We start from the raw sequence: 27,941 nt of genomic DNA, 5'->3' as shown, positions 1-27,941 counted from the left end.
TCATTCCATATGGATCATTTGAAAATTAGTTTAAATACAATAACCATTTGTTTTTTATTTTTAACCTAGTGAAATATTTTCAGTGGAAAAAATGGGTAACAGAAACAGAAGGGGGAAAAAGGTATTGGTATTTAAGAGTAAATTCACAAAGCAGGCAACTAAATCCGGCATTGGCAGTTAAGAATTAATTATCTCAATGAAACTAATAAAATCATTACTTTTATTATTTTTATATTCATCTTTTTTTTCATGCATATAAAAACATTACAAGCAGTCACAAATGCATGAAAACATGCTACGCGGGTTTTCCAAGAACAGATGACACAAAATTTGAGGGCAATATATTATTTCTGTACATTCAAGATTGCAGCAGGGCATATAAAATATTTTTCACATCAATTTGTATGTTCTTCTTTTATTCTCCCTCTTCCTCTCTCATCTAATCAATAGACTCAGTATCAAGAAAGATTTTCGAGTCCATGCAGCTGAACAAATCCACTAAGCACTCGAGGCACTGTGTAAAGAACAAAACTCAATCTAACAAAATCAAGTACACTACAAATAAACAAACGGGAGCACTGAGTATTCTATTTGCTGTATCTTTCCACTGTGAAGTCCAGAATCATTATAAATGCTGACTATGCATCTCTTCATTTCTCCTCAAAGTCAACATCAATGATATCAGGATCTGATTTAGAAGAAGATGTTCTTCCGTCCTTTGAGAAGAAATCTCCTTTGGGTTGCCACACAATGTTGCCACAGCTTGTACATCGAATTATTTGGTTCTTGTAGCCAGCAAATTGCATCCTGCAAGCCGGACATGTGCCCTGCAACAATTGGCGATGTAGCAAACGCTTGAGGCGACTTTTCAAAAGACATTGAGTGGATTAAAGAATAAAACAAATAATCATTAGCAGTATTTGTCAGGAGCAAAATGCTTCTACTTCAGTAGATATAACTTGGAAGTGCATAACTGCTTAGGCTTTTCCTTGTGGGAGAATGACATAAAATCCAAAAAATAAGAATTTATGACAGTTAAATCCCCAACAAAATTTTCTGAAAAATTAGTTGCAAATATTAATTCAGAAGTTCTAACTGTAAATAAAACATTTAAATTTTAAATATAATTCTTAACTTTCAAATGATATTCTTGTTTGCAACTGTTTGAATCAATATTTGTAATTTATTTAAAAAAAAATTGCCAGGAACTCAAGTGACATAAATTCTGATTTTTGGGACTTAATTGTCATCCCCTTTTCCTCGTTACATAAGCAGAAGGGATCAAGAACTTTATTGAGTCACATGAGCTAGTTTGTTACTGCTGTGCTCTTAAATTTCGTGCTTGTTTTAAAAATTTAATATCATCCTCCTTTCTTTGACCCTTTCATCTCTCATAAGCAAATTTCCATACATCAGAAGAGAAAAATAGGCCTAAAGGAGGGAAAGAAAAACAACATTAAGATAAATTTTTGTCAATGACTAATGGCCAAACAAAAACATTCAGAATGCTTTCAAGTGCAAGGCACATTGCAGACCCAATCAACTTTCTCAAATACCTTGATAACTAGGTTGTTAGCCAGTGTGCCAATGAGGAGAGGTCCAGCAATCGGAAGAACCCAAGTTGCAATCACCAAGATCCGAAAAAGCCAGCCAGATAATGCAAACCAGATGAAGAAAATTGTCTGAAAAAACAATTTGCACATAAACAATACGATAGAACCCTCTATTCTTATAAGCTTAAAACAAGCAAGAACCAGAAAATACACTTCAAATGGGACTGAAAATACTATTGCTGAGTAATAAAGTTGGATTACAAGGGAAATAATGATTCCAGCTAACACAATCTTCCTCCTCATACACTAAACTGAATACAGTTACAGGAACAAGGACCAATACAAAATACACACCACAAAACATCAACCTCAAACATAAGCCACTAACACACTAAAACAGAGAAAACGATGGAGAAGATGATCTTCCTCCACCCCAACACACAACTTTCAAGAGACCAGTACTCTTCAAACACGCATCACTCACCAAAAGATTGAACTTCCTTATCTGCTGAATTTGAGGATTTAAAACCCAAAAAAGTTGCAGAATCACTGCCCCTACCCTTAGCTGCACCTATTCCCTACTCCTATGTCACTTCTTTTCCCATAGCCAGTACCCATTGTATAATCTTTTGAGCCAGCGGTTTTTGTTTGCTTGAGGAGTACCAAGGCATAAGGTGTATAAATTATTTACACTTGACCTGGATAACCCAGAATGTGAATAATGACAGTATGCTCATGGTGATACAAGGACTATGGACTGAACCTTGACTAGGGCATGTGAACAAAGACATCAAATGATCCAAGATAGAAAAGACAATATGAAATGAAAGGTTCCAAAAGAATTGACTAATAGGGCAAGCCATCGTGTCTGCATGATTTATCCTAACTCTGATTGTGTTGTATGATACTAACTATGTGAAACATCTTGCACGTAACCTACCATTTTCTTGTGTGAGATTGTATACATAACCTATCCAAGTATTTCGTTGATCAGAATATTGCCTTTACATGAAGAAGAGGACTGAATATACATACAGGAAGAGTGAGGGAAACAATGAATAAATTACACCAAAATCATTTCTCCCACAAAAACAATGAAGACAGCAGAAAAAGAACAAAAATAACATGTGACAGATAAAGGACATTGATAACCAACAGCTAGAAGAGCAATAAAGACCCAGATCTGGGGAACTTAAATCAAGAACTTTCCATTGAACTATTTAAGTCAAATAGCCATTATAATTGCACCAAATCAAGGAAGAACAAATGAGGGAACGTGAACACAGGATGGTGACACATCTGGAGAGAAAAAGGATACTGGATTTAAAAAGGAAATCTATAGATCTGATTGCACCAGATCATAAGAGAAAGCTAAAATTTGTCTTCTGGTACTAACAAATGGCAAACACAATAACCATATTTCTTAAAGAAACACACTTTTTGATGCCAAAACAAATCTCATTCTTCTACCTACAAGAAACATCCCAACCAACAAAAGATTAAAATCCCTAAACAGAATGAAATATTATATAACCTTCGCTGTTCTTTAAGCTTCTGAAAAAAGGAACCTACAGCACAAAATATAACATAGGAAGGTATGTCATGCGTATTTTTCACTTACTATCACATAATAAACTGCTAGCATCATAATAAGATCAGTCCTTTGCAGTTCTGACAGCAGAAGCACTTTATGGTTGAACCTACCTAACAACCATAATAACAAAGCATGTAACTAGGAGATAAAGATGGAATATTTTCAAATGATTAAGAGCTACTACCATAAAAGAGCACACTTTGAAAACCAACAAACACAAGACTACACTTTATAACAAGCAATGTTGGAGTCCAGACAGAAAAGCACCGTTAATATGACAAGAGTCATAAAAAATGATTGAATAATTATATAAAGAATACTTACTGCAGAGCTCCTTCCAATTGGACTATCCAGAAAGCTGTTGAGCTGCATCCTGTACTGCAAATATAACCAAACAAAACCATAATTGTTCAGACTGTAAAAAACATTGAAATACAGAGAAAATAAAAATCTTACGAGGCCAGAAATCCATTAACCTCAACATTCCATAACTCAAAAAAGAAACAAAGAACACAGCTAGATCAACCCAATTATAATTTCTCTAGTACTATCGTTAAGCTATGGGCAATGGCAGAAATGATAATGTGTAGGACGACAATGAATTATAAAGATGGAAGTGATGGATGATAACCATGTTTTTGGCCGTCATAGTAACAATTTATCCTACAAGAGGACAATAATTCAATATAAAAGTATTTTCTTTAGCATCTTCTATGCACATAATATAATAAAAATGTAGTTACAAGTAGAGATTTATGACCATTAGTGTTAAAGCCTACTAGATTAGTGCATAAATAAGGGGGCTTAAGATTTATGGGTGTTATGTTACTGCTAATTCATAGTTGAAGAGTGTTATTCAGTCTCTACTCTCCTCTGTTTATCTCTATCAACTCCTATCTCTCTCTCTCTCTCTCTCTCTCTCTTTCTATCTACACATCAGCATCCTTTTATGACATATTGACATAATCGCCAGTAAATATTCTAATTGAGAGATTATTTATGACTTGTGCTAGACTTAGGGTAAGTCATCTAATCTTGCTTTCAGAATCCAAAATCAAGTGACATATGTTATATGTCCTCAAAATGAAATTAAATTGACACCATTGATTATGTTTTATCTTTTTGTATGGTAGAATTCCAATTACCACATACTCTAGAAAGCATTAATGCGAGGAGAGAGTGAGAGTAAACGCCGAAGAACGGGTGAAGATTAACCAACTTGAAGTTAAATCCAATACATCACAAATGAAGTATGAATCGACACCATAACCTGACAAGTGAGAATGAGCTCTTAATAGTTGGCATGGCTCACTAACATTTCTGACTGTCTAAATTAGACTTAACTAACTACCCAATTAACTTCCACTTAATATATTTATAAATGAGACACGAATCATTGCTCCCAAAAAACAAAAAAGCAATGAACTTAAATAACATGTAAAGGGCCGTTAAAGGACATAGATGCCCAACAGCTAGAAGAGCAATAAAGACCCAGATCCGGTCAACTTAAAACAAGAATCATGTCATTGAACTGTTTAAGAACAAATGAGGGAACCCACTCTCGGCCAGTTTCTACTGAAATCCATAGTGAAAGTACGCCATCGCATTCCAATCTCTAATTCACGATCAATCTCACGCGCCCTATCAACGGCAGACCTCGTTACCGCACTTAACCGCCGCGATACCTCGTAACGGCGGTCTAACCGCTCAGCAGTCTTCTTTGCTTCAAAAAGTAGCTGCTCGAAGCCATTATTGGCACTGCGCCAAGCATCCTTCCATGCCTCACCCGAAGACATGCGCTGAGCAAAGTTATCAAAGTCGCTCCGTCGGAAGGCTTGGACAGAAACCGTGGGACGAACCGATACCGAGCACCGATGAAGCTTTACTGGGCGAATAGGCTGCCATGGAAGAGTCGTAGTGGCCATGGCAGCACCTTCAGCAAGCTTGGTAGTGGTGGAAGAGTGAGGCGAAGCCCTGAAAAGGGTCGCGAGGAAAAGAAGCAAGTAGCAACCAGGACGCCGAGAGGTGAAGTCCTGGAAGGTAAGTAATGGGGCTTGGCGCAGATAACTGAGGCTTTGCTTAGAAATGAAGATATAAATCCATGGCACAGAAAGTGCCACGTCGTTTGACTTTGCAGGACGAGCAAACGGTGGCGCGTTTTGCTTTAAAACGACATACGGCTGATTTACGTGATTGAGAATAGGAGTGTTAAACAAACGACACGTAGTTAGAGATGAATGAATCAGGAATCTTGATCCCGGTTTTCATTTCACAGCTATCCGGGCTTTCCAATGAGAAAATGGAGGCAAGTCCATTTAAGTGATGATTATTTTGTAATAAAAAAATCATTTTTTACGGAGCAACTAGACAATGGCAAACAGTGGCAGACATTGGTGGGCGGTAGCTCAAGCAGTAAAATACACTGTCCTGAAAATCTGGCTGACTGGTATAATTGTAGGGCTAGCAATTCATATCAACCCGAATAAATTCAAAAAACATTAGGATTAGGCTTAGCAGAATTGCACGTTTTTTTATGCCTTGCCTGAATACCGAATAACAGTTTTAATTTTTTTTTAAAAAGTGTATTAAATGTTTATTAATCCTTTAAGTGTTGGGTTATTTTAAACCATACATTTTTTTGGTTTCAATAAGAAACCATATATTTTAGGATATTATTATAGATATTTTGTTTAAAAAATAAAAAATATTAATATTTTCACATTTTTATTATTTTTAATATATAAAATATCTTACAATAATATTGAAAATATATTTTAATGTTGACTTTAAACTTTAAATTCCCCAGTTTTTTTAAATTAATTAACCTTTTTTTAAGTATTCTAAAAAGGATATTTTATATTTTTATAAGAACATAAATAATTAATTTTAAAGTAAAACTAGATATTTTATTTTTTTAAGAAAAAAGTTGGCAATTCATGTATTCTGCCCAATCCAAATAAGTTTGAAACTCAAGAATATATATTATGGTCGGAATTGGTCATATAATTTTTTTATAAATTCAAGCTTCTTTGGGCCAATCTGAATAATCTCAACTCACTTGACTTATTGGCTCTACTTAATTTGTTAAAATGGGAATTGGTTCTAGAAATTTAACATGTATAATTTGTCTTTATAATCTAAAATATACTCCTTCCAAATCAAAAGGCATGACATTTTCTAGAAATTATGCTTAGTTCAAAATACAAGTTATTAGGTAGTCTTTTTAAATTTTTTTCTAACTATAATCTTCCTTTATTTATTATTCCTATTGGAAAAAAAAAGTCTATTAAAATTTCAATTGTTATTATTAAGGCACTTATATAAAGCATTTAATAAAGGTGTAGTTAAAAAGATGTATACTTTTTTTAAAAGATTCAAGTTGAACTGACTTTTTTATATTTGTGGAGGCGACATGGCTCGAATACTTGACAAGCTTGGCCTAGCCTCAAAGATAGGAAAAAATTGTTGAAAATATTTTAGGCATGGTCAAGCCAGCCTGAAGCTCGGGTTGGAAAAAGTTTAAGGCTAAAATTCCTTACCATGTTGCCCCTATCTAGCCTAAGATATTTATTTATTTTATTTTTATGTTTGATTTTGGATAAAATGTTTGTGCTACTAGGTTTATTGTCTTGAATGAGGAATGCTAAATAATGAACAATGTCAGTTTATATTTTATAGGGTAAAATGTATTTTTTTTCCTTTAAAGTATTCGCGGAGGAGCACCCAGTACCCTAAATTATTAAGTAGAGTAATGTCACCCTTAAAGTTTTAAAAACAAAGCAATTTTTTCCCTAATGTTAAATGCGTGAACATTAACTATTAAATTGACTTAAATTTCCTACATGGCATGACAAGTGTATCTAAGTGGAAGAGTTGAGAGGAAATACAAGGGTGAAATGATAATTTCCTTTTTTTATTCACTCCCACATCCATACCCTTCTTCCTTCTTCCCCAACGTTCGAACCCCAAGCCCCATTGCACTGCTGTCGTCAATAACACTAATGGCATAACACCTTGATAGACAGATCATATGAAGAAGTTCTCCCCCCCTCTCTCTCTCTTTCTACGTTTTTAGAGCTAGATGTGCCCATGAGAGATCCTGGATTAAGGGGTCACTAGGGTGGTAGGTTTGTTGTCTTGTGCTGGCTCTTTTAGAAACATTGAAAAGAGTAAATCTTCTAAAATACCATCTTAACCTATGCTACCCAAGCTACTACTATCACTAGATACCTCCATAAGGCACATAATTATTTAGGTTCTTCTCATATGAGGAGTGTCACTCTACCTTTGCACCACATCAAGTATACAAGAGAATGGTACCTAAATATACATGGATATAACTTACTCTCAAGTTTCAGGTTCTACTGGGTGAGGTGGCTTGTTCAAATTCTAAAATGGCTCTACTCTGAGAGGGTTTATACTACAACTTGATGCAAGTGGTTCTTTTACTAAAGAAGTCTAGGCTTGCTTAATGGGTTTGAAAGTTGTTTCCAATAGCTCTTATTTCATAAGCTTGTATTGCACGAAGAAAAGACCCCATTAATGTAAAATCCCTAGGTTAGACAAGTAAGGTTATCCTTATTAATCCTTCCTAATCTCGAAACATCAATGTAATTATCAAACTTGTCAAATTATACCAATGGGATCCGAAATTTTCAATATTAAAAATATCTCAAAAGATACTTACAATTGCAAATCAAAGTTAAATCAATATGCGAAAACATAGGATCTTGAAAAGAATTAATGCATTTGCTTAAAAATTGAAACGAATGAATCAATGTAGAAAAAGAGGCATGTGCTACAACTTGTGAGCCTCTATACTTTATGCCGCAGCTCGGCAATTTTGATAACAAATTTTGCTATCATTTGACAACAACCGAGGTGAATTTTTGACACATCCCATTTCTTCGTCCAACATCCGATTGAGGTGATTTAGGTGTTTATAGAAATCTTTCTCCTAACTTTAACAAATGGCTTTAGTTTCACAATCAAATTATCTCTTAGTCAAAAGTTAGACATTCTTTTCAAAACTCACTCCTTTTTACCATTTACGCTTTACTTGAATGTCTAAAATTCATACTAAAAGCCAAATGCCACAAACACCACTCAAATCATACTTAATAGACTAAAATGGACCTGTACAAGGTGTACATCACTATCGATACACATGAAACACATTTTTCATTACTCAATCCCTTAACCTAAAAAATAATAGAGGGAGCTCCAATCACACATTTCATCAATTAGTCATCATAATTCAAGTGTCATACATAAATCATATTTGCACTAGTATTTTGACCCTGTTATAGGTTTCATAATTGATACATATCCACCTTATGGCCTAAAATACACTATATAGTTTAATAAAACACATATTACAAGTAAGTCACAATATGAATTATCCCTAGTTGACAATATCATGCAAGAATATACACATTAATACTCAAAAAGAAAAGGAGGCTTACCAATAGAATATTAATCCTATGCCTTAAACTATTTTCCTCTGTCCTGTCCCTTTAGCTAATTCATGTAATATTGAAGATAATGGGGTGAGTACAACCATTTAATAACCAAGGTTCATCTAACTTATACTAATACATGTTAATCAATTTAAATACAATTGGCAAGGATATTCAGTTTCAAATTATTTAACATGTTCAAGAGCATAATTCAATATTCTCATTCATAATAACACGTGCTCATAAGATAATGATTTAATAATACAATTTCATATAAAAATAGAAATAATCACATGATTTGTTTCACTAAGGTCACAATATTGACAATCATGTGTCTTTTTATCATTATATACATGATCACACCTTTCTTATATCTTTCTTATGTCTCTGACATGAAACTGTGGGCTAAAACATATTGGACTCATCTATGAATTAAGACTATCTTAGCCAAAACACGTGTGAGAGGTTACTCGGCCAAGGTTGCTTAACTCACTAGTGGGTCATAGTTTTCCCATTTCTCACACTATAGGATGTCATTCTTCCTAGGCTAGCTTCCTCGTTGAACAGGTGGAAATTAGTTAGGTTTAAGTCTTTCATTGAACTAGTAAGACAGTCTCTCGTTGAACAAAGAGGACAATATAAATAATAAATTTAGAGTAACCATCGAGCTTTGATGAAAGTCTTAACATGTCAATTTAGTTCCTACCCCCTCCCTAGGTGAACTCTTGCCTCTCAAGATCATGCAATGCATCAAAAATGCAATTATTCCATACATTAACATGTCAATTCACTTCATTATACTCTACACTTTCTCAATTCATAATTAATCATAGAACTCCACATCACACATAATTATTGAACTTCCCAAAACATACGATCATAAACTCCATTGACACATAGTCATTGAACTCCACATCTCACATAATTATTAAACCCCTCATAACACACACATTCATTGAACTCCACAAGGAACACATCATAGGACATCATAGCATTATTTCATTGCACTTTTCACACATCAAGTCATTGAACCCCTCATGATAACAACAATCATTGAATTTCATTTGCAAATCATATCATTGAACTTCAAATGAAAAAATATATCATTGAACTTTACAAGATTATTATAGTGAATTTTCAAATAAGTCATGTCATACTTGCATTTCATTCAATTTCACACATTTAAATTATTGAATATGACTCAATAAACAAATTAACACAAAAAAGCACAAGAAATAATTTTTTTAATTACCTCAAACCTTTAAGAGATCAAAGGTGTACCCCTCAATTTCACACCCCAAACTTCCATGAAGCTTGAATGGTGCCAAATGTGATTATTCTACAATTAGTCACAATATAATTCATCACTATCCTTTTTTTTTTTGCCTAATTTCTATTATCTAATTCAACACTTCGTCTCCCTTAAGATTCATACCCTTCACATATCAAGGCACCGATAGGGTTTCTTAGCTTTATCTAACTTCCGTTAACTTCATTAATCTCCTAAATAACTATTAATGGAGCCACATTACTCTAACTACCTCATTCATAATGGATTTTTGTCTATTTATGGCCCCAACCAACCAAAAAACACATATAGCCATAAATGTTAGGTTTAGATAGCTTAATCAACTCCCATTAACTCTATTTAAGTCAATAGTTTTAGACTCATAGCATCTATGGATTGAAAATCATCTCTCTCATCCTAACCCTAACTCCTATCATCAAGAAAAATAGAAGAGAAAGAGATATTCAAGTATAGAAAACTTACCTCAGTGTTTAGAAGCTTCAAAAACTTTTAATACTTCAATATTTCAAGCCTTAGCAGGGCTCCTCACGTCTCCTTCGTGCATGTTTGTTTTTTGTCTATTTTTGTGATCTGATTCTATAAAATTTATACTGTGCATCGCAACGCTTGTCCCCATGCACATCGGCATGTGGTACAGAGAGGGATCTCTGTGCTTTAACTGGCCCATACACCTTGTCTTCTTATGCATGCGCCACGGCATGTGATACAGAGTCTTCTCTCTTTGTTTTTCTCACTTTTTAAATCTTGGGTGGCCCAATTTCATTTTGGACTCAATCCTAAGGCTTAAATGACAATCTAAAACACCCGTTAGCTCTCTATAATCACACACCACATTAATTTACTTAATTAATTATCATTTATTATATTAATTATGGGTTAAATTCTCTAGATATTACAATTGATAGGTGTGCTGGAGGCTTAGAGCCATATGCTAGTTTCAAAATAGCTTAAAAAGACATGTATGAAAGCTTATAGAGCCCACTATATTATAATTTAATAGACATTAGAGGCTTTAAATGGTTAAGGCTATTTTGCTCCATTATTGAAAATTTAAGGGTAACATTACTTCACTTAATGGTTTAAAATACTGCATACTCCTCTGTGAATACTTTAAGGACAAAAATGTACCTTAACCCTACTTTTGATGGATGCGTGAACATTATGCTCGTATTCTAATATTTGTATTATTTATATTGTATAATTAATGTTGGTAAATTGGTTTGTATTATTATTTATTTGTGTCAAATGCTTATCTTAAAGGGTTTTTTTATTGTAATTGATTCAAGGGTAAATGTGCATTTTGCCCTTGAAGTATTCTATAAGGAGCATCTAGTACCTTAAACTATTAATTAGAGCAATTTTGCCTTTAAAGTAATTAAACCAAAGCATTTTTTCCCTTATCATCAAATTTCTGACATTGACATTAGAATAAGCTAACTAGGACTCTAACATTGACTATTAAGGAATTTAATTGTAAGGGTAAAAATGCTCTATTTTAATTATATTAAGAGAAAAATTGCTTTGACCAATAGTTTAAGGTATTGAGTGCTCCTCGAAAAATAATTCAGGTGCAAAAATGCACATTTACCCTTGATTTAATAATTTCATATTTCTAAGTTTTTTTGTTACTTTTTCTTAGTTTCATTGTTGTTGAAAATTTTAGGTAAAATCATTTCAAGAGTGAATTAGGCATCTCAATCTAAACATGCAAGATGTAATGACTCCTATCATTAACCTAATTTAACTCACCACTAAACCACGCTTAAATTAGGAATCAACCGCAACTACAAATAATTAAACAAGCCCTTGAAAAGATTTGAAAATAATAACAAGATCCTAAAGCATTTGAAAATAAGTATTTAAAACAATCACCTTTAAAAACACTTAAAATTGGAGCACAAAAATTTGTGGAAACATGGAGAATAGTTTTAGCATTAAGAATAGGTTAACAAGGCTAAACATACATTAATGTGAAAATGTGCTCATCCGCCATGGCTAACCTTGCATAGCATGTTCACTGCAGCCAACTTTACATCCATTATGGCTAAACTTGAATTCCAACATCTATCATAGCTCAGTATATGTCCATTGCGCCATGTGGTACAAAGACTACTTCGTTATGACTAACAACCCTTTTCGTCGTGACTAACCTAAAAACACTACATCCGTCACCGTTAAACACACTTTTACTGCAGCAAAAGCCTTATATCAAAATAGATTTATGCAACATTAATTTTCCTAACTTCTGATACACCTAATTAACTACTTGAACCTCCAATTAAGGTAATCAAAGTACCCTCATGTAGCTAAATAAGAAATCTAACTTATAGCTTTAGTTACTATTTAATCCAGTACTAAATGAGGATCCCAGAACCCTTAAGGCCAAATAAGCCTTTACTTCCCAAATACACCTCAAGTAAGTGTCTCCCTTCATAATGCCATTTATCAAATACTCATCCGTATGCATAACACATTCATGCATAAATGTCGCATATTATTAATTTACAAAAGTAACTAAAAACATCTATCAACAGCACACATTTGCATATTAGGCCCTTTCCCAAAAACATAAGGTTATTGCCTAAAAATGCCTAAGTCATATGGTTAACAAGTTACAAGCATCCTATGTTGACAAAATATAAATTCAATTACACAATCAAGTACTACAAAATTTACAACTGCAGACTCTAGTGCTATGCCCTGGAGGCTTCCCCTTTATCCTTCTCTTTAGCATCTCCTATAAAGATATAAGTAACGGGGGTGAGAGTAAACAATTTTAGCAACTAAGTAATTTAATTAAAACATATTAAAGTGTGGTAGACAATATAAGTTTGCAAATAATATCACATAGGCAGATCATGCACGAATCATCATTACACATATAACTTTATTAAGTATGATCAATACAACCTTTTTATTCTGCTCCTTATATCATCTAACTTAATCCATAGGCTAATATATCATATAGGTCATCCTAAATGATTGGATTAAGCCCGCTCTCCAATTGTGAGGGGTCAACTAACCAAATGCTCCCATACTCTCAAACCATAGATTTCCTTAACTCAAATTTCATGGTGTCATAAGTGCTCAACCCACACCATCCCCTTTAGGAATCGATGATGCTAAGCATCATGCCCAATCCATGTCATAATCAAATGACTACTGGCAATACTAAGCACTTATGTAATATGATTTGCCAATCAATGTGCACAAATACAGTAAAGGCCATACCACATGGATTTTTACTAACATAGTCTTCTACTAATTAGGAAGAACTTCCACCCATTATAATCATGTAAGTTCATTCAATAAATGGAAAACAATTCATGCATGCATAACTTAATAACTCAACATTTTCATAACTTCAAGAACTTGCATGCTTATCACAATTCATACTACAACATCATTTGCAACAACTCCTATCATGTTCACATAATCATTATAAAGCCAATCTAGGCTCAACCATTCATATTTCAATATCACATAGCATTTATATAAATATAATCACCAAGCACTTTATCACAATGAGGCATGCTTCATATTTAGGTAATAATTCAAAATCAACAAATTTATCTATAAACTTATTTTGCTTATTTCAAACCATGCATAATAATACATAAAGTACAATTGTAGACATAATGATATATTATAAATAAATTCTCGATTACGTTTACTCTTGGGCTACTACTTTAAGAGTCAATTTTGGATTTCTCGAGAGAGCTTTTTCAAACATAAGTTCCAAGCACAATTAGTCTACAACAATAATACAAAAATAGCATTAATAACTAATTATCATTAATTAACTCTTAATTACGACTAGGGCCTAATACCTTCTTTAAGCGTGATTAACTATAACTAGTCTTAAAACTCATTTTCATTAGTTTATTTAACTTCCATTAAGGCTAAATCATTGTTAGCTACTCCCATTAATTTAAACTTGATTATTTAACATTATGGTTAACTTTAAACTCTTCTTTAATGGCATTTAATGCTGCCAACAACCAAAACCCAGGTATAAAATCATTAAACAACTCTCATGAAATTTATTGAAGTCATTAAATTGGCTATAACTTAAGCATAACTTCATACAGTACCTCCTCCATCACTTAAAACCAGAAAAGAGATGCTTAAAGAGGTAGAATAAGAAGAAATAAGGCTTATGCAATGATTTCAAAGCTTCAAACCACTTTAAAATGCCTTCTATGTGCAACCCTAGGAGAGCACTACTCAAACTCTCAGATTCTCACTCAGAGATTTCTCCCTTTTGCTAACCTAAGCTACATAATTAGGATTTAAAAATTTCACAATGTTCACCACAACGTATGGTCCAAAACAGGTAGTATCATTTTATCTTAAAAATTTAGGCCTTAAAACAACTTATTAGCCTGTCTAACCCCTTTCCAAGCCTCCTATGTGATCTAATAGGCCAAAATAACAATCCTAAATCTATAATTAACTCCTAATCATCCCAATTAACTAATTAAATCTCTTAAATACTTAATTTAACTTTTAAATTAAAATTTAGAATATACATGTAATATCCTTCTCCTTCTAATTCATGATTAACTCCAAATCTCAAGTACTAGTGAAATTAGATTAAGGTAATTAATATAATACCAAGTTTCAAATAGTTAGACAAATTAGGATCCTAAGTTTACAAAATTAAAACTATTTTCAAAATTCTTTCAATTGACAAATTGGAGTTTATAAATATGTAGAAGCATGGAATCATTACACATATGGGTGCATTTGCTTAAAAATATGAAAATAAGAAAATTTTGAAAAATTTTGAGCGTGTTCACTTCTGTGACATATGCCACGGTGCAATTGCATAAACTTTGACAATAAATTTTACTATCAATTTGATAGCATTTGGGGCAACTTCTGATGTGCCCTAATTCTCTGCCCGACATTTGATTGATGCGAACTAGGTGTCTATGGAAAAGCTCTGTTCGAGCTCTAACTAATGGTATTGGTTTCGTAAATAAATGATTACTCAATAAAAATTTAGATGCTCTTTTCAAAAATTATAATTTTTCAATAATTTTTACAAAACCAAGTGTCCAATCCATTTACCACAAGCCAATAGCCACTGAGACCAATTTGACCACATGCAATTTGTCAAGACTAACTAATGTAATGTACTATATCACATTAAACACTTAAGAATCACATTTTCACTACTCAATCCCTTAATCTCAAAAACATGTAAAGGGGAGTTTAAGCACATTCTCATCAAATAATTCATAATTAACACATAATGTGCTTTACTCTTACTTGCATTAGTATTTTAGCCCTATCACATTTTTCACAAGACATCAACTTACTCCCTAGAGCCTAAAATACACTTGCAACTCACAAATTTATAATGCAAGTAAGGACCAAAAATGAATAAAATCTAGTTGGCAATTTAAATTGTCAAATACACATAATAACTTCAAAAATAAAGAGGCATACAAATTAAGAACGCAGTCCTAAGCCTCTGTGAGCTTTTTTCTTTCCAATCTTCTGGAGCTATTCCCTATAATATTGAAGATAATGGGATAAGTACAATTATTTAGTAACCAAGATCCAACTAACACATATTAATGCATGTCCATTAGTTTAAATGTAAGTGACAAATAATATCAATTTTCCAAAATCATGTAAAACATATGAGACTATAAATTCACACTTCCAAGCATAACAACACATGCTTGAGAAATAAAGCTTTTTAACAATTTTCATATCCCAAAAAATTTATCACATAATACAATCACAAATACTTGAGAGTAATTATGACTCAATTCATGAATATTCTCTTTAGCATCACAATACAAACAACCATATGCCCTTATTCACTGTATGCATGATTACACCTCCCTTATATCCCTCGTATTCCTCTGACATAAAACCATAGGCTATAACACAATGGGATAGTTTATAATCCATGACTTTCCTAACCTAAACACTTGTGAGAGGATTACTCAGCCAAGGCATACCCAACTCACTTATAGAACACGGTTTTCCCCATTTCTCACACTATGGGGTGTCATATATCCTAATGAGCTTCCTTGTTGAACCAGTAGGTAACTAGTTAGGTTCGAGTCCCTCATTGAATTGGTAGGATAGTTCCTCATGAACAAGTAGGACAACATGGATGTAACCAATTAGGGCAAGCCATCACTCGAATGGGAGCCCTACCACGCGAATTTAACTCTCTACTCCTCTTCTTAGGCGAACTACAGCCTCTTAAGATCATACAATGCATAGATATACACTATTATGAGCAAGAATATACTTATCATTATACTCAATCACAATTAAAGCAATCATAAAATTTCATTGAACTCCACTTATCTATTTCTTTGAACTTCTCATTCACAATGTCATCGAACTCTCCTCACATAATCATAATCATTGAACTTCAAAATTATCGAACTCCAATCCAAAAAAATCATTAAACTCTAAATTTAAAAATCATTATACCTTACACATTCACAATCATTAACTTCATGTGTTTTAAAATCATTGAACTTCTATCAACACAAATAATTGAACTCCTATTTTTATAATCATGGTACCACATACTCTGAAAATCATTGGACTTCACAATTTTAAAATCATTGAACTTTATTAAATCACCACTTCATAGTGGACTTTTTTAAACAAAACAAGTGACATTTGTGTTTCAATTTATTTCACATAATTCAATCATCATTATCAATCACTAACTAATAAACACACAAAAATTTAAGTTAAATTTCCCCGATTACCTCAAACTTTTAAGAGGTTAAAGGTTTCACCCCTCAATTGCTCACTCCCAAAGCTTCTAAGAAGCTTGAATGGTGCCAACAAAGTTATCTACAAGCAATTACAATACAAATCATCAATATCTACTTTTAAGCTAAATTTTACTAATAACTCCACACTTCTTAATACTCAAGATTTATTCTTGACTCATATAAGAATATCCATAAAGTTTTTTATCTTTTTTAACCCTCATTAATATTATTGAGCTTTTTAATGGTCATAAATAGGACCATATTATTCCCAACCACCATATTTATGAGAATTTTAGACATTTAATGTCCTTAAACCACCAATCATCATATAATCATAAATACAAAGTTTATTTAACTCAGTTTACTCCGATTAACTCTATTGAAGTTAATGGGTTTGGACTCATAGTCTTTATGGATCAAAAATCACCTTTATTAATCAAACCCTAATTTCTACCGTTAAGAAAATGGAAAAAGAGAGAAGATTTAAGTATAGAAAGCTTACCCTTGATGTTTAGGAGCTCCAAACTACTCCAAGTACTCAAATTTCTCGAGCCCTAGCTCTGCTCTTTTGCCTCTCCCTCACATACTCTGTTTTTCTCTCCTATGATACATCATTTCACGACTTATTACAGCAGAAATGTGACCATGCGCCGTGGCGCATGGCACAGAGAGCCTCTCCTAGGCATGTTGCCACACATGCATCGTGGTAGCTCATCCACAAGCCACGGCGCATGGCACAAAATTTTCCTTCTCAAAATTTCTTCCTCTTTCATTCTCAGATAATTCGAGTCTCCTTCAGACTCGTGTTTAGGGCTAAAATTGAAACCACATATGCTCGTTATCTCTCTGGCCACACACCTCACTAACACACTTAATTAATTTAATTGGGCTTATTTAATCTAACTTAAAATTGAGAATGTTACATTACACATAACCTTACTAGCCTTGACTTATCCAAATTAGGCTGGATTTCACGCCCAAATTGGGTTTTGGGTTAGGCAATAAGTAGCTATCTTGCCCTTCCGAACCCTATCCATGCATAGCTCTAGCATGAAGTAATTATCATCACTTATATTATGAATTGAAGGGAGTATGTGTTAAAAGAAAAACTAAATAAATTTATTATTTTAGTGATACTTACTTATCAACAAGATTCAATGATTCTTCTGCAACAGAAAGCAAGCTCGTGAGGTCATGGTCCTTACACATTTTTAAAATGGTAGAAAGAAACATTGTAGACGAATAAAAATAAAGAGATCAAGAACAACAAAATAAAATTATTAGAATTAAAAATAAAATATAATCAAAGTATATACTACTATATTTCCTATAATTATAAGTATAAATTTTAAATTTTAAAACTATAATGTAATGCGTTGACCTTGAATTAGTTATATTTTGAAGAAAAAATGATGAAGAAATTCTAAAAGAATTAATTAATTGAACTTAAATTTTAAATATAAAACATCAAAAATTTATAAATTTTAACTCTTAATTTTATAATAGTATTATAATATTTTAAAAAATAAATTATAAATTTATCACAATAATATTATAAAATTAAAAAAAAATTTGTAATTTTTAAAATTTGATGCTTTAAATTTAAGTTAAATTAATTAGCACAATCTTTCTTCCCATTTCGAACCGTTCGATTCTTATCTGTGTCAGTAATGATTAATAATTGGTTTTTATTTTCAACCTTTAATCAGAGAAAACCTTGAATTAGTCGTCTTCTGGTTCAAACTTCAACGTCACAACTCACAAGTCATTTTCGGGTTCCTTTCCCAAAAAAAACAAAGGGGTCATTTTCGGGTAAAAAAAATTATGAATATTTATATTAATATATACCCAAAAAAATTTTAATAAGCCGAGACGCAAGCCTTGCGAGACTCCTAACCTGGCCGGGAGTGAGGTTTCTCGTGCTTGTCAACACAATCGTCATCATCAGTGGAAATGGCGACGAAGCTTATGCAAGCGATTCAGTACGATAGCTATGGCGGTGGCCCCGCCGGTTTGAAGGTGAATTTTCTTCTTCTTCTTTGTCGGTGACTGGCAATTCTTCTACATGCTTACTTTATATTTGCAAGCAGCATGTTGAGATTCAGTACGATAGGTATGGTTTGAGGAGGCCAATCCTTGTGCTCATCTCTTGGCCACCCAGGCTCAAAATAATTTTATATGTTATACTATCTTTGATCAAACCCCACTTTAGCGTATTGTTAAGGCGGCGGATGATGAAAAGAGATTGTCTGACAGACTTGATTAGCTTGTAATCGCTTTTGATTAAGTATCTATCTTCATTAAAAAAATAGAAAAAGATTGCTATGCTTACTTTATATTTGTAAGCAGCATGTTGAGATTCCAGTTCCAACTCCAAATAAAAGGAAAGTTTTGCTGAAAGTGGAAGCAGCTAGTCTAAACCCTGTTGATTGGAAGATTCAGAAGGGGATGTTTCGGCCTCTGTTACCTCGAAAATTTCCCTATATCCCTTGTAAGTGGATTTTTTTTTTTGGGGTGTATTTTGAGAAGGTTTTGATTATTCTTCATAATATTACAAATGTATTTTGCAGTTGGCTTAGCTCTCAGAATTTGTGATGAGTTATGTAGTCTGATTTTAGGATTTGTGATTTCATCAGCTTTTTTTTGGCCGGTTCTGTTATATCTCTCCGTATATATATATATATATTCATATATATATTCCTTATAAATATTTATATTCTCATATTTATTGAACATAGGAAGATTTAGCTTCCCTTATTTGAATTCAACATGCAAACAGTCAATTCCCAATTTCTGAAAATCTAGGTGCCAGGTACTTTATTAGAGTCAAAATCACTGCATGAACTCCAGAAAATTGCATCTGTCACTGAATCTAGAAATTTGAATTGGTTTTTACTGTTTAACCGACCAAGCATGTTTTGATGCAGGAACTTCACACTTGAGTATTTAATAATTCAACTACTTTGCTGTTCCTGAGCTGTGAACCGAACCTGTGAGTTGGGGATTAAGGGTAGGGGTTGGCAATGTTGAAGCAAGAACAGCTAGGATGTTTTTTGAAAGAATTTTTGTTTTTATGGCTGTCTTGCTAAAACAGTAGATGTGGTATGATCTGAAAGTCACAGGAAAAGAGAGCAGCAATTTAAGATTAACATGGGCAATAGTACATGGTTTTGTAGCTTGGGCTCTTCTTAAAATTAATTCCATATTCACTGATTCTGTTAGCTGTTTATGACAATTGATTGGGCTTTGTAATCAAGTAATCAGCTACTGAAGGCCCCTATTATATAAACAGTTGCTGTAAATTAATGAAAGCCTAGATAACTGAAACAAACTAGAGATCATCCAACAGAACATATGAAGCACATATATGGACCTATACACACTGACATGTCACTTGTCTGTTTCAAAAAATATAAAACATGGCGTGCCTATTTGAAATTTTTATTTAGTGATCAATTTTGTTAAAAAGCCCAGCATCATCCTGTATTCTACATGTCTTGTTGTTTTTATTCTCAAAAAACTGTATGAATATAAGGGTATTAAATTATATTATTCTAATTATCATTTACAGCAAAAAAGCATTAAGGAAGAATTTTTATGAGCTCATCGAAATGGGAGCCATTTTGCTCCAAGTTGTGTCCTAGCAGTGTCGTAGTGGAGCAAAATAATTCAATGTCCTGTCTCACTTTTCCAGTCCGCCATCACACCTGAAAAGTTCATGTCATTTTGCTTTATTGTGACAGAACTGCTCATGCAGAACCTGAGTAAACTGTTTTGAAGACCCTAACATTAATATACTAACACCTTTAAGACTAAAACATGGAATACTAAATAAAACAACTCAGGATAACTGCATGCTATACAATTCTAAATAGGTTTTGTTGCATGCATCATGCTTACTTTGGATGTTTATTTGGTTTGTTAATCATGGGTTATCTGTTTGTCATTTTATTCGGTCTGTTCCTCTAAAATTATGGGATACATTATACTTTTGAATTATTTTTTGTTGGAAAAAGGTACTGATATAGCTGGAGAGATAGTAGAGGTTGGACCACAAGTCAAAGATTTCAAAGTTGGGGACAAAGTTGTTGCTGGACTTTCTCGTGATGTAATCTTCTTTCTCGCTCTGTTCTTTTCCCCAGATCTCTATCTTCTTTGATATTCTGATAGTTATGGGATAATTGTGAGCTTGAGCGAATTTGATTGGTAACAGGGACGGAAAATGTTAAGTCTTAATAATAGAGCAGAAAAATTAATCTATATCTAAGTCTGGACAAGGATCTCGTACAAACTAGATAAAGCCAAGAGGGGAGAATCTCCAAATAATGAGTCAGAAATCATTCATAACCATTTCTAAATTGTATCACAATTAAATAAGACCATAAAGTGACAGTTACAGCAGTAACTTGACAGCACACACAAAACTAACATCCTAACAACTTGACAACTCAGCATTCTTAAGATAAGAAACATTAACTGCAATATTAAAACACTAACAGCACATAAGAAGTAGTCATTCAGCATGGATAACTCCCATATCAACTAATTCCATTGCTGTATTCTGACTTAAACCCTTCTTTCGTCTTTTATATATCAATAACGGACTCCTATCAGAGAATGTATAGCATATGGAAAAAAGAAAAGATCAGTTGATTGCGAATTGCACCAAATGTTTAGTTTTTCAAATCCTTATACTTATATGTGTAAACCAAGAAAGCTAAATGTAATAGTTGTGCTCTATATCCACCATGCTTGTGTGCTGATCCTTTCATCTCAGTCCCTTTAATGGAGGTATACTGTGTGCTTTATTTTATTTGCATGAGTTTACAATCTATGTCAGTGCATTGTAATTATGTATAACAATACATTTTTACAACAGTTGTCCATGTTGAATGACAGCGTGGGGGTGGGCTAGCTGAGTTTGCTGTGGCTGCTGAGAACTTAACAGCTTCGAGACCACCTGAAGTCTCTGCTGCTGAAGCTGCAGCGTTGCCAGTGGCTGCACTCACGGCTTATCAGTCCCTCACTGAAGTTGCTGGGGTCAAGCTTGATGGAACTGGCGAGCAAAAGAACATCTTGGTAACTGCAGCCTCTGGTGGCGTGGGTCACTATGCAGTTCAATTGGCAAAGCTAGGGAACACATACGTAACTGCCACCTGTGGGCCCGCAACATTGACTTCGTCAAGAGCTTAGGTGCTGATGAGGTTCTTGACTATAAGACTCCAGAAGGAGCTGCTCTAAAGAGTCCGTCTGGTCGAAAATATGATGCAGTGATACATTGCTCGACTGGAATACCGTGGTCCACTTTTGAGTCTCAATTGAGTGATCATGGGAAGGTAATAAATTTAACTCCAGGCTTGAGTTCAATGGCGACTTTTGCTCTGAAGAAGCTCACATTCTCTAAGAAGCAGCTGGTGCCTTTCTTTGTATCAGCCAAGAAAGAGAACCTGAGTTATCTGGTTCAATTGCTGAAAGATGGGAAACTTAAAACTGTCACTGACTCTCGTTTTCCTCTGAGTAAAGCTGAAGATGCATGGGCTAAGATCATCGATGGCCATGCTACTGGAAAAATCATTGTGGAGCCATAGACAGAGTTGCTTGAAACTGCCGGATCCTGTGCTTATGTAAAAGGTTTTGTGTGCATACATGTACATATATATATGTATTAAGAACTGTAAATAGTTATAGGGTGTATTGTCGTGTTGAAATGAAGAGCTTGATATATTAGCGAGGGTGATGGTTTAAAGTCTTAAACACTAGTGGCTTTTGAACTTCTGTAAATTATGAATATGTTGTATGATAATGATATCACCATATGCTTAGTAAAGGATTGCGATTGAAACTTTTAGCAACCGGATCATCTGAATTCTTTTAGTCAATTAAATTGTGGCGTAATAATCTGAAATGATAGACTGCTGTCGAACATATTGTTTGCAGAAAATTATCCTTGACTTGCTGAAGACATCATGGTTTGGATTTAGGCATGCAAATCTCAACGTAAGATCTACAGATGAATATGGTCTTACAAAACTGTTCGAAAAGATCGAATTAAAATTCGACTTTCAACATTTAACAAACACGTAACAAAACTGCAACCCCTTCCATTTTGAATTGAGAAGAGAATTCAGAAACTCTTTCTCAAGGGACAATTTTTATGAAGCACCGACACTCACTAATTATTTTTGATACGTATCTGTAGGTTATTGAAAATATTATTTTTTAATTTTTTTAAAAATATTTTTTATATGTATTAGATATTTTTTAAATTGTGAGTCGGTATTTTAAAGTTAATATTTTTAAGATTATTTATAAGAAATTAAATTTTGTTCAATATTGTGATATTAATTTTTTTATTTCTAATATATTTTGTGATTTGCTTTTAAAATCAAAGATCAGTTTTTCTTAAAAAATTAGTTTTAGATATAATAAAAAGATAAAAAAATATTTTTTAATTATAAAATTAGTTATAAATAGAATAAAAGTATAAATAATGATTATATTTCGTTGGATATTATTTTATGGGACTATATATGTATGATATTATTGATATTTTCTAAATTAAATTATATTTTTAAGTTTTTATTAGTATTTATAAAATACATACATATATATGTATGTATGTATGTATGTATGTACATATTGAAAACGTATCATGGCATATTTTTTTAAAAAAATGAAAAATATTGAAATATCAGATACATATCATATCCGGTATATCAAACAGATGTATCAGTATCCATGTATCATAGGACAATTAAAATGTTCATTTATTGGAGCCAATATTGTATTAGTTTGGAATTGCCCCCTAGGATGCTTAAAAACATTTTGTTGTCTGACACACACACACGACTGCAGTCAAAACTAATTTTTAAATTTTTTCTCTCTCGATGCGAAGTGTTTCTTTGGTTCACAATATAAATCTTTTTCTCTAAACCATACGGTACCTCTCCCAATTTTCCTCATTGTTACACAAATGTATGGCTTTAAAACAGTTCTTTCTTACTTGATTTTGTCTGTACACTTATTCCACCACCAAGACTCCTTACTCTCGGACCAGAACCTTTCGATTCTCCCAAACTACTTTTGCAACCTCCCGTATCTTTTTAGCCATATCCTCCCATATAATGTTAGCATTTCCCTGAGAATCCCAAATTCCTTTATCCAAAGATTTCGCTTGAAAATATCTTGCTTCTCACCTTTTAATTGCCACCACCTAATCCTTGGTGTTACTACTTGTCGACATTTTTGGATTTTACTCATAATACACACATCAAGGACTAGGACCCTATGTTGTGTCGTTACAGCATCTCCGGGTATCACCTTACAATTTTTACAAAGTTTTCTATCTGTGTTCCTAACCAAAAGAAAATCAATCTGCGACCTTGAGGCTCCACTTTTGTATGTGATGAGATGCTCATCTCTCTTCTTGAAACAAGTGTTGGCAATCTTAAAATCATACGCCAATGAGAAATCAAGAAGAGTTTGTCCTTCATTGTTTAGCTCTCCAAAACCAAAACCACCATGCACCCTCGCATACTGACCAGCTTCCCTCCCGACATGCCCATTAAAGTCTCCTCCAATAAAAATCTTTTCACTCTGTGGTATGTGTCGAATCAACCCCTCTAGATCCTCCCAAAATAATTCCTTAAGACTGGCTTCTGTCCCGACTTGCGGCGCATAAGCGCTAACAATATTAACAGTCTCACGTCCAATTATCATTTTTAAAGAAATAATTCTATCTCCAATTCTGCTAACTGCTACAACGTTCTTCTTCCACTCCTTATCTATAATGATGCCTACTCCATTGCGTGCACTTACTTTTCCTGTATACCAAAGTTTGAAACCTTGAATATCCTTAGCTTCTTCTCCACGCCATTTTGTTTCTTGCAAGCAAATGATATTGATTTTCCTTTGAATCATAACCCCTACAACCTCTACAGATTTACATTTTAATGTCCCAACATTCCAAGTACCAAATCTAATTTTGCTCTTATGGACTAACTTCTTTAGCCGCGTGCGTCCAGAATGACGCGGTAGCCCTTGCTCATTTAACACTACATCCGGGCGCCGATGCAGCGGCTCTAACTCACTTATCACTGTACTCGAGCCATGCAGCGCGTTACTTACGGGCAACGACCTAGCATTAACATTATAACGTCTATTGTCCATGTTCATGAATATGTAAATTATGAATATGTTGTATGATAATGATATCATCCCATATGCTTAGTAAAGGATTGCGATTGAACTTTTAGCAACAGGATCATCTGAATTCTTTTAGTCAATTAAATTGTGCGTAATAAATCTGAAATGATAGAATGCTGTCGAACATATTGTTTGCAGAAATATCCTGACTTGCTGAAGACATCATGGTTTGGATTTAGGCATGCAATATCTGCCAACGTAAGATCTACAGATGAATATGGTCTTACAAAACTGTTCGAAAGATCGAATTAAAATTCACTTTCAACATTTAACAAACACGTAACAAAACTGCAACCCCTTCCATTTTGAATTGAGAAGAGAATTCAGAAACTCTTTCTCAAGGGACAATTTTTATGAAGCACCGACACTCACTAATATTTTTTTGATACGTATCTGTAGGTTATTGAAATATTATTTTTTAATTTTTTTAAAAATATTTTTTATATGTATTAGATATTTTTAAATTGTGAGTCGGTATTTTAAAGTTAATATTTTAAGATTATTTATAAGAAATTAAATTTTGTTCAATATTGTGATATTAATTTTTTTATTTTTAATATATTTTTGTGATTTGCTTTTAAAATCAAAGATCAGATTTTTCTTAAAAAATTAGTTTTAGATATAATAAAAGATAAAAAAATATTTTTTAATTATAAAATTAGTTATAAATAGAATAAAAGTATAAATAATGATTATATTTCGTTTGATATTATTTTATGGGACTATATATGTATGAATTATTGATATTTTTTTAATAAAATTATATTTTTAATGTTTTTTATTATATTAAATACATACATACTACATATATATATGTATGTATGTATGTACATATTGAAAACGTATCATGTCATATTTTTTTAAAATGAAATATTGAAATATCAGATACATATCATATCCGGTATATCAAACAGATGTATCAGTATCCATGTATCATAGGACAATTTAAAATGTTCATTTATTGGAGCCAATATTGTATTAGTTTGGAATTGCCCCCTGGGATGCTTAACATTTTGTTGTCTGACACACACACACGACTGCAGTCAAAACTAATTTTTAAATTTTTTCTCTCTCGATGCGAAGTGTTCTTTGGTTCACAATATAAATCTTTTTCTCTAAACTTTTTTTTTTATTCAAAATAAAGTCCAGTTTGATAACTTTTAGAGTATTTCTTTTTTTTTCTTTATTTTGTTCTTGTGTAAAATTAAATATCACGAGTAAAGAAAATGTAATCTTTAACTCTTAACAGTAGTTTAGTAAAATATTACAATTTTTTTGACATTTTATTGAACTAACTTCCATTTAACCATTCTCATTTTCATGCATGCAAATAGGGTCTTATGCCTGCAACGGTGTTATCTAAGATCCACTTGAGATCCGGCTATCACCAATTAAGAGTGAAAATAGATGATGTGCCAAATATTGCTTTTAGAATAAGATACGAGCATTATGAATTTTTGGTTATGCCTTTTAATTTGACTAATGCACCAGTAATCTTTATAGGTTCCACAAATAGAATCTTCAGACCTTAGATAAATTCATAGTGGTCATTATAGATGATATTTTGATCTGTTCTATTGATGAGGAAGAGCATGCAAAACACTTGAGAATAGTGCTACAAATTCTAAAGGAGAAGAAATCGTATGCAAAGTTGAGTAAGTATGAGTTCTGGTAGCGAGAGATGAAATTTTTGGGTCACATAGTATCTGCAGATAGTATAGTAGTAGACCCCTAAGAGGTTAATGCCATGTTACAATAGGAGCGACCAACCTCTGTAACTAAAATCAGAAGCTTCTTGGCTCTACCAGGGTATTACAAAAGATTTATTTAAGGGTTTTCCCATATTGCCTTTGCTTTGACCAAATTGATCAAGAAAGAGTCAGCCCTTTATGTGGATTGACAAGTGCAAGCAAGATTTTCAAACTTTGAAGAAAAGATTGACTATTGCGGCAGTTTTGACCATTCTAGATCCTAAGTGGCCATTTGTTATGTACACAAATGCTTTACTTAAGGGTCTTGGATGTGTATTAGTGTAAGATAATAGAGTGGTTGCTTATGCATCTTGACATGTAAGACCTCACGAAGAAAATTACCTGACTCATGATCTTGAATTAGCAATTATGGTGTTTGCACTAAAAATTTGGCATCATTACCTGTGTGGTGCATAATTTGAGGTTTACAATGGTTATAAGAATCTTAAATACTTGCTAGGCCAGAAAGAGCTAATATGAGGTAATAAAGATGGATGGAGTTCCTAAAGACTATAACTTCAAGTTAAAGTACTAGGCTGGGGAAGACCAACGTGGTGATCAATGCCTTAGGTCAAAAAATGCTCTATGTGGCCTATATGATGATTCATGAATAGAAGATGTTAGAGGATTTCTCTAATGAGCATTAAAATGTCCTAGATTGTGAAATGTACAACTTGAATACTATTGTGATCACAAATGAATTATGGAAAGAATTGAGAAGAGCACAATTAGTAGATGAGCACTTGCTTGAGATCCAAGAAGACATTAGGGAGAATCAGACCACTGCTTTTAGGTTCAATGATAATGGTTTTGTGATATGTCGTGACAGGGTGTGTGTTTTATATTATAAGAAAATTAGGGAGACTATCCTATTAGAGGCTCATAGGAATAAGTTCACCATCCACCCTCATGCTACAAAATGTATCAAGATATGACAAAATAGTGGTGGTGGCACGGTATGAAAAAAGATGTGATCATGTGCATTTCTTGATACTTGACATGTCAGAAGCTAAAGATAGAACACCAAAAGCTACCTAGACTACTACAACCATTGGAGATTCCAATATAAAAATAGGACAATGTATTAATGGATTTTATAATGGGATTACCTCTTGCACAGTTGAATCATGATTCCATCTAGGTCAAAGTAGACAGATTGACCAAGTATGCTCACTTCTTGGCTATCAGAGCGAAAGATGCTTTAGAGAGATTTACTGAGGTGTATATACAAGAGATAGTAAGATTACATAGGGTGCCAAAGGAAATGTATCAGATTATGAACCAAAATTCACATCAAACTTCTAGA

General features: G+C 33.2%; 1 protein-coding gene and 1 pseudogene across 1 annotated transcript; one reads left to right on the top strand and one right to left on the bottom strand.

Annotated features, from left to right (window-relative positions):
* Positions 1-329: 329 nt before the first annotated feature.
* Positions 330-7,123, bottom strand: LOC129313926 (uncharacterized). The gene is made up of 6 exons (XM_054957315.1): positions 7,083-7,123; positions 5,527-5,590; positions 4,707-5,327; positions 3,472-3,525; positions 1,557-1,682; positions 330-827 (listed from the first exon to the last, which is right to left on the bottom strand). The coding sequence occupies exons 1-6, from the start codon at positions 7,121-7,123 to the stop codon at positions 651-653; spliced, it is 1,083 nt and encodes a 360-aa protein (XP_054813290.1). The 3' UTR covers positions 330-650.
* Positions 7,124-18,558: 11,435 nt separating this feature from the next.
* On the top strand, positions 18,559-22,433 carry LOC129314623 (chloroplast envelope quinone oxidoreductase homolog; annotated as a pseudogene).
* The last annotated feature ends 5,508 nt before the right edge of the window (positions 22,434-27,941 follow it).

This window comes from Prosopis cineraria, unplaced genomic scaffold (genome assembly GCF_029017545.1).
Source record: "Prosopis cineraria cultivar Desert tree isolate PC_DT_omini unplaced genomic scaffold, ASM2901754v1 PC6, whole genome shotgun sequence".
Classification (NCBI taxonomy): Eukaryota; Viridiplantae; Streptophyta; class Magnoliopsida; order Fabales; family Fabaceae; genus Prosopis; species Prosopis cineraria.
The sequence above is the reverse complement of the archived record's forward strand: the minus strand, read 5'-3'. Positions and strand labels throughout refer to the sequence as shown.

Bases quoted from the DNA above. Each gene is read 5' to 3' on its own strand.
- LOC129313926 (XM_054957315.1), bottom strand. From the start codon at position 7,123: ATGGGGCTTGGGGTTCGAACGTTGGGGAAGAAGGAAGAAGG. The intron at 1,683-3,471 runs GTAAGTATTCTT...TTGTTTTTTCAG, and splicing joins CAATTGGAAGGAGCTCTGCA to ACAATTTTCTTCATCTGGTT. The intron at 828-1,556 runs GTATTTGAGAAA...CAATTGTTGCAG, and splicing joins CTAACAACCTAGTTATCAAG to GGCACATGTCCGGCTTGCAG.